Source organism: Oncorhynchus mykiss, chromosome 13, assembly GCF_013265735.2.
Source record: "Oncorhynchus mykiss isolate Arlee chromosome 13, USDA_OmykA_1.1, whole genome shotgun sequence".
Classification (NCBI taxonomy): Eukaryota; Metazoa; Chordata; class Actinopteri; order Salmoniformes; family Salmonidae; genus Oncorhynchus; species Oncorhynchus mykiss.
Genome location: NC_048577.1, coordinates 42,449,091 through 42,457,841, shown reverse-complemented (window position 1 = coordinate 42,457,841; position 8,751 = coordinate 42,449,091). Strand labels below are relative to the sequence as shown.

The 8,751-nt window shown below is 40.1% G+C and overlaps 1 protein-coding gene across 1 annotated transcript; it reads left to right on the top strand.

The window, feature by feature from the left end:
* Window positions 1–846: 846 nt before the first annotated feature.
* LOC110486413 (RING-box protein 1) lies at window positions 847–4,748 on the top strand. Its single transcript, XM_021558006.2, has 5 exons — window positions 847–1,004; window positions 1,691–1,769; window positions 1,846–1,916; window positions 4,211–4,296; window positions 4,523–4,748. Exons 1-5 carry the CDS (start codon window positions 927–929, stop codon window positions 4,533–4,535), a joined length of 327 nt encoding a protein of 108 aa, XP_021413681.1. The 5' UTR covers window positions 847–926; the 3' UTR covers window positions 4,536–4,748.
* Window positions 4,749–8,751: the final 4,003 nt, after the last annotated feature.

Genomic DNA, 8,751 nt, shown 5'->3' with positions numbered 1-8,751 from the left:
GTCGGCCTCTGGGATAAGATCGCATGTCCAGAGTGGAGGCCCGAACAAAGGATCCTTTTCGGGAATGACGTATTCCTGGTCGTAATGATGGTAAATTGACATCACTTTTATATCCAATAGTTCTTCCCAGCTGTATGTAATAACACCCTAGATTTTCTGGGCTAACAATGTAAGAAATAGTACATAAAAAACGAATAACTGCATAGTTTTCTAAGAACCTGAAGCAAGGCGACCATCTCTCTCGTCACCATCTTGCAAAGGGACTTGGAATCCCGAGTTGGATGACCCTTCAGAATGATTTTCCATAGTTGGAGTTCGTTTTTTCCGAGTTCCCAGTTGTCTTGAACGCACTGAAGTCGCAACTCAGATGTTTCTGGTTCCCATTTGTTTTGAACAAGGCATTCCAACTCGGGAACTCGGGCCTCTTGCCCCGTTCACAACAATTGGAACTCGGTAATCTCAGAATTCAGCGCATTTTAAACAATTGGGAACTCGGAAAAAATGAACTCAGACTGGGAAAAATGTATTTCAATGGTAATCCAACTCGGAATTCCACTCGGGCCTCTTTCTAGAGCTCCAATTTCCGACATGAAGATCACTGACGTCATGATTTGACCTCTATTTTTCCAAGTTCCCATGTCATGTTCAAAACAACTGGAACTTGGAAAAATACAAAGCCAAATCATGACGTCAGGGATCTTCAGTTCTGAAATTCGTAGCTCTACAAAGGTTCCCGGTACCCCGATTTTGAGAAGGGATTACGTGACGATTAATTTAGCTACTGTGTGACGCAGCATGACAACGTCAGCACGATTGGTCGACATTCTGCTGGGTGGGACGTTACGTCAATCTAGTCATATACCAATGGGATGTCTATCTTCTTCTTTCTCTAATATCTCTGTTCACACGAAAGTTCGATTGTCAACATGGCGGCAGCGATGGATGTTGATACCCCAAGCGCCACGAATAGTGGAGCAAGCAAGAAACGTTTTGAAGTGAAGAAGGTATTTATTTTTCAAATAAATCATAGCAAAATGTTAGACATACTGTAAGGTTCGATATTATCATATGGTTAATACGGGTTTGGGTACAATCTCCGCGCGATTAGTTAGCATAACTTGCTACCTCGCGAGCTAGCTGAAACTAGACAGAGTCCCTGTTTGGCTGTATTTAATTTTGGGGAGTGAGTTTGCGTTTCACTTGTAGGGCTGATCGCTACCTAATCAGTTAACTAATCTCACTGTTTGTGGTAATAGTAGCTAGCCAACCACTACTAAGTTCAGCTTTAGATGCATTGACATTACGAAATCAATGACTAGCTAATTTGCTCAACTGGCTAAAGTTAACGTTAGCTTCCTAGTTAGCTTGCTAAAATGACAGGGCCCAGTTGCACTTGTGAGGTTGTCTATTTATTGACACTGAATGAGTGAAAAACTATGAATCAAACACTAACAATTTCACCCTGGCATTGTTTGTGATCAATGTGGATAGTAAAATAGGCCTAACTTGTCTGATCAAATGCAATAGTGATTTGGATGACAAAATGTCTCCTGACACCAGATTAACATGAATAAATTGTGAATAACAATATGCTCCTTTTTTAATACATATTTGAAACAACATCAATATCAAGCAAATACTAACTGCCAGTGATATGATCATAATTTCATGTGACTCTTCTTCTTTACAGTGGAATGCAGTGGCACTTTGGGCCTGGGACATTGTCGTGGACAACTGTGCCATCTGTAGGAATCACATTATGGATCTCTGTGAGTATGCCATTAACATTATTTGACTACTGGGTTAATAAAGGTGTGTGTTACACATTTCTCTTGTCCTCCATAGGCATAGAGTGCCAGGCTAACCAGGCCTCTGCCACATCAGAGGAGTGCACCGTAGCCTGGGGAGTCTGCAATGTGAGTCAGACTTATTTGCTTTTGTATATTTTTCCTACATCCTGATCAGTTAGATTGTAAAGTTCAGTTTGAGAGTATTGAAAGAACAACCGCATGATCTAAACTAATCTGCATTATATTGAACTACCCAAAAAGTATAGGATTTTTGAATGTATGTTTTGAGCTGTGTTCGAATACTCATACTAACCCACTAACCATACTATTGGTGACATAAATTGTGTATGTAGTATGCTTATTGGTCATAGTATGGATATAATTCCTGGATGTCGTACTACATTTGCAAAAATACAAATTATACAAGCAGTGGACACTCTTTCTGTGCTTTTTTGGCCCTACGGCAATTCTTCAGAAAATGGGCGTGGCTTCACAGTGTTTTCAGATTTGAAGAAAATGGCAGGAAAATATGCAGCCGAAGTTCGAGAGCGTATATACAAGTTCCTTGCTTTAACTAATTATCACAAATGTTGAGCAATGTAATAAAGTCATGACTTTTCAAAAAAGTTACGTGTTCCTATTTCGCAACAAAGCCTCCACTCACGCTGCCAACATACTCTCGTAAAACTGACTATCCTACCGATCCTCGACTTCGGCGATGTCATTTACAAAATAGCCTCCAACACTCTACTCAGCAAATTGGATGCAGTCTATCACAGTGCCATCCGTTTTGTCACCACAGCCCCATATACCACCCACCACTGCGACCTGTTTGCTCTCGTTGGCTGGCCGTCACTACATATTTGTCACCAGACCCCCTGGCTCCGGGTCATCTATAAGTCTTTGCTAGGTAAAGCCCCGCCTTATCTCAGCTCACTGGTCACGATAACAACACCCACCTGTAGTTCGCGCTCCAGCAGGTATATCTTACTGGTCATCCCTAAAGGCAACACCTCCTTTGGCTGCCTTTCCATCCAGTTCTCTGCTGCCAATGACTGGAATGAATTGCAAAAATTGCTGTAGTTGGAGACTTTTATATCTCACTCACTAACTTTAAACTTCAGCTATCTGAGCTGCTCACTGATCTCTGTAGCTGTACACAGCCCATCTGTAAATAGCCAATCCAACTACTTACCTCATCCCCATATTGTTTTTGTTTACTTTCTTTGCTCTTTTGCACAACAGTATTTCTACTTGCACATCTATCACTCCAGTGTTAATTTGGTCATTTATAATTACTTCGCTGCTATGGTCTATTTTTTTGCATTACCTCCCTACTCCATTTGCACACACTGTATATAGACTTTTTCTGTTATTGACTGTACTTTTGTTTATCCCATGTGTAACTCTGTTTTTTGTCGCACTGCTTTGCTTTATCTTGGCAGGTTGGTTAAATAATGGTGAAATAAAAAATTTTTGTCTGACAATTTTTTAGCTACACTATACTTAGGCACAGCATAGCATTACAGCAGTATGTAATGGTATGTTAGCTAGTTGGCTACTAATACATCGATCTTGCCAAGCAGTATATTAACTATAATCTAACGAACTACACAATATTTGACTTGATTATTCACGTAATTCTTAGCTAAGTGTTATAGTCGTTGTGCGTTCTCAATGGACATGGTTAATTCTGGCTATCTTCTCCTATTTCAGAGCACTCTGAGTGTGCCAGAGCGCAGAATAACTGATGAATTTACAAATGCTCAACACCTGGTGAATATATGGCCAGTGTCAGTAAACGTCCGGGGGAAAAAAGCGTAATTAAATTGTTGCCAGCAGCACATTTAGTCACCAACGCCTTGGATAACATGAAAACAGCCTAACCAGCTCTGCTATGCCGAGTAACATGGTCAGTGAGGTGTTCTCTCATTTGTGTCTGGAAATGGCTCACAAGCTAGCCACCGTTTTCCAATCAGCTTGTGTGCTTGACTGCCGTTGTGAGTTCAGAAGGCTCGGATCAACCCTATTCCTCTGCCAGAGCGTCCAGTGACACGCTCCGAGAGCGAAACGCTCTGAATTTATGAGCGGACAATCTGACAACGCTCTGATTTTTCGAACACCCAGAGGGCACTCTGGCACTCCAGATTGAATTCACGAACACACATGAAATTGTAAAATGTCAAGCTAGTCATTTGTTATGCTAACAAGCTAGCGAGAGGTGGCATAGCAACTGCATCAACTTCCGAGTAGAGAGGCGAAGCGCGAGTACGCTCAACTGAAAGAATAGCGTTCGTTTACAGTCTACTAAAATGAACTAATAGTGTATGTGCTCATTAAGTATGTAGTATACAGTATGTGTATTCAAACACAACTGTTGTCTTGGTTTGCTGTTATGTTAATAATATCTTCTCTCCCAGCATGCATTCCATTTCCACTGTATCTCTCGTTGGTTGAAGACCAGGCAGGTGTGCCCCCTAGACAACAGGGAGTGGGAGTTTCAGAAGTGAGTGTCAATTTGATTCATAACACTTATTCAAAACACTACTCCATGGTCCTAGTGAAAATGCTATCTATCAGAGCTGCAGTATGCTTGCCTTTTTGGGAAATAGATGGATGATTAAAAACAACAGCCATGTGTCCATGTTACTGGTGCTAATGCATTATTCATTGTAGATGAGTTGTGTATGTCAAACAGTTAATAACTAGCACTCCCTTTCCCTCTCTTACAGATATGGACACTAGGTGCAATACTCTGGACCATTACTTGGGCTTCTGCAAGTTTCATGCTTTCTGTTGCTTTCTCCTTCTTCGTATGATAGACTCCACTTTGAGTACATTGCAAATACTGAGGACATCTACCCCCACATCTCATTGTTTTAGGCTTGCTGGAAAACAGTATTTTTTTAAGTTGAATTTGCAATGTTGTAAATTATAAATAAACAATGTTCTGTGTAACTGCCTCGATTTGGAATTGAGAACTAGACATGGAAATACAATTTTAGAAATACCATGTAGGCCATCATTGTAAATAAGAATTTGTTCTTAACTGACTTACCAAGTTAAATAGGTTAAATTAAGGGATTTTTCTAATGATTAGATAAAAATCATTAAAAAAATTGTGTTTGAAGTTACAGATCATTGGCTGAAAGACCAAATTAACTAAACATTTTTGTAAGATGAAATTATTCATAACTTAAAGTTGCACTATGCACAAATCGCTCTGCGTTTCCTGGTTGCTAAACCCCTAATAGTTTGCTTAATTTCAGTTAGTGGAAAAACAAGTTAATATACTGTAGATAAATATTGTACCTTCTAAATCGCTGTGAAATATTTTCCATAAGCAAAAATAGTTTCAGTTGTGTGAAGCTAGTGTACAAAATTGAAAGTAAGACACAACTTAAGAACGGGAAGCATAGAAATAGCACACATGGAACATATCTACAGCTTCTTAGACTTGCTTTCAAGTAGAATAAAACATCTATAACTCACATTTCTTCGAATTTGGTCAGGCCACCCAAAAAGTTACATATTGCCACTTTAACACAAATGACCACATCCAGCACTAGCTTGCAGTCCCATTTTCTATTTGCTATGTTTCTTTATTGTGAATGACAGTCATAATGCCACATTGATTATACTTTAGCTGCTGAGACTATAGTAGTGGTCGATGTGGTTTGTTATCGGACTGGATGGAGGGTAGACCTTTCCAGAACCTCTCATCCCCAAAATGGAGCCATTTATTGCGGGAGGCAATTTTGAAGAAGATATTTCATGGAGTGAGCATGCACTGTGTGAGGAGCTGACCCACTATTGGTCACTAATAATCACCGGCAGAAGTTGACCTTGTGAGACCGGGCTCACAAGATCTTGCACACTAATGAGATGCTATTGAGCCCAGACTACTACACTGTCTGAGCCAAGCACTAGATGCTTTCTGGTAAGTTTTGATTACAATACTGGGTGGGGTGAATATATTTTATATGACATACATTATTTTTTGTTAACTAGTAAATAGTAGCCTACCTGAGTGTTAATTCATTCAATGTTTTCATACATGTTTCATTTTAAAACATTTATCTTACGAAGTTGTTTAATCCAACTGCTTAACTATTTATCTGTACATGGAATTGTATTTTTTTAAATTTAAATTAGCTCCCTTTTTTCTGATCTTCACAGGAAAATGCCATGGGCACTATCTGATGTGTGGAGACATTTCACTGCAGCTAATGTAGAAGGAAAAGCTGTGTACATTTGCAAGTACTGTGCCAAATCATATGTGAAGAATACAACAAAGATGCAGAATCGTCTGGCCATGTGCATAAAGTTCGCTCAGCGCTCACAACAAGCAACCTCTGACAAAAGTCCCTCTACTTCTATTCAAGGTGAAAATTATGAATCAGACACCTTATCGATAGCAATGGCTCATGGTCCTCCTGGAATCAGACACCTTATCGATAGCAACAGCTCATGGTCCTCCTGGAATCAGACGTTTTTTTCTACTCAATGTAGGAACGTAGTCAGAGAAATGCTGATGAATGTCTTGCTCGAGCTGTGTATGCAACTGGTTCACGTCTGATGCTCACAGGCAATGTGTATTGGAAGAGATTTCTGAATGTTCTTCGCCCAGCATACACCCCTCCAACCAGACATGCTTTATCTACTAATTTGCTGGATGCAGAGTTCAACAGAGTTCAAGTGAAGGTCAAGCAAATCATAGAGAAAGCAGACTGTATAGTAATCATCTCTGATGGGTGGTCGGATGTTCGTGGGCAAGGAATAATTAACTACAATCTCCACCCCTCAACCAGTATTCTACAAGAGCGCGCAGACACAAGGGACAACAGACACCAGTCTCTACATTGCAGATGAGCTGAAGACAGTCATCAATGACCTTGGACCACAGAAGGTATTTGCACTGGTGACAGACAATGCTGCGAACATGAAGGCTGCTTGGTCTAAAGTGGAGGAGTCCTACCCTCACATCAAACCCATTGGCTGTGCTGCTCATGCATTGAATCTGCTCCTCAAGGACATCATGGCACTGAAAACAATGGATACACTACAAGACAGACAATGAAATGGTTAGGTATGTGAAGGGTCATCAAGTTATAGCAGCAATCTACCTCACAAACAAAGTGAGAAGAATAAGAGCACCACATTGAAGCTGCCCAGCAACACCTGTAGGGGTGGTGTTGTCATCATGTTTGACAGTCTCCTGGAGGGGAAGGGGTCTCCAAGAAATGGCCATATCACAGTCTGCCGATATGGACAGCCCCATCAAGAGGATCCTTGATGGGGCTGTCACCATAGCAGCACCCACCTGTAGCACACGCTCCAGCAGGTATAGCTCACTGGTCACCCCCAAAGCCAATTCCTCCTTTGGCCGCCTTTCCTTCCAGTTCTCTGCTGCCAATGACTGGAACGAACTGCAAAAATCACTGAAGCTGGAGACACATATCTCCCTCACTAGCTTTAAGCACCAAGACAAAGTTTCTTACTTCTAAATTCCTTGAAGGATGAAACTACGAGTTTTCATAGCTTAATATTATATTACACCATGATGACAAACCCAGTTGGTCAGATTATCATCATTTTTCTCTGAATGATGCAAAGCACACATTGAGCAGTCTTCATTTGCATTGAAGACTGTAAACAAAAGAGGACCACATTTTTATGCATTGTTGACACATTTAAAGACACTTTCTGGAACCATTAGTTCTAATGGTTGTGCTTCAAAGACTAAATCTGTCCCTCACAGTTGCACGCTACATTGTTCTCTCGCTGTCTGTGCTTTGCCCCCTCCCCACGCCCTGTAGCAAACGGTTCCCCAAAGATCGTTTTTCTGCTTTACACAACCGATTGGAGCCAGAAGTTTACCTGAAAACACATAGTCAACTTGGTTGTAAGCTACTGTAAGTCTGAGAATTTCCCTCCTTTTTTCTGTGTTTCCTGTTAGCCTAATAAAGAATTGAAATAACACCTCCCCTAATGGCTAAGACATAAAAACAGCAAGGTTCCATGAGATCACCATGTGGGATTTAGAAATATATGTAACATGAATTACAACAACCACAGTAGGTATATCAAACCTACATCAAAGTACATTAAACCTCCCAAAATGTATTTTCCAGTATCAGTATTTCCTTTTTCGGGCATTTTTTCCTGAGGTAATAGATTACACTGTTCAACACTTACAGCCAAATGTTTTATACCCCTGTTATTCTCAGAACACATTCTGGAAAGGCTATAGATACACTGGTCACTTTATTAGGTACAACCCCCTTTGCGTCTGGAACAGCGTGAATTCAAAACTGTTGATTAAACTGAGTAAGGAGATAGACTGTTCAAATTTTTAAGTCCAGTTGGAGTTTACTACAGTCAGTACAAGTTGAGTGTTGGAATTATAAAAAATAAAAAAACTTTTTCTGAGTTACATAAGACCATCACAGACTGTGCTGTCATTTTGCACACTCTAAAGTTCAAACAAACAGTAACAGATTATCTGAATACTTCTCTGCATGCTTTATTGTCTAGCAAGCCAAGACCACTGGACTTGGTGTGTGTAGGAGCAATGTATTTTTGTGAATAGGGTGGTGATCCTAATAAAGTGGCAACTGAGTGTAGATATCACAAACAAATCATTTTGAGCAGTGTGTGTCTGTTATACGTTAGATCAATGGGTATAATTGTAAATCTGATCCCCAAGGTCCTCATTGGCTCACTTGGATATATAGAGTTGAAGGTAAAGAAATAATTATATTCAACAAGGACATTAAAACACTGACAGAATTCTTTCATCCACATCCAGTCGCATAAATATGTATTTTAAAGTATAAATACCCTTCTAAGACCACTGTCTTTCTGGACGTTTTAAAAGGTTTGCAAATAGTTCTTTCTGCAAGGAACGTGAATTGAAAGGGATTTGGTAAAAGCTATGTAGGTAACGTAGTTTCTACAC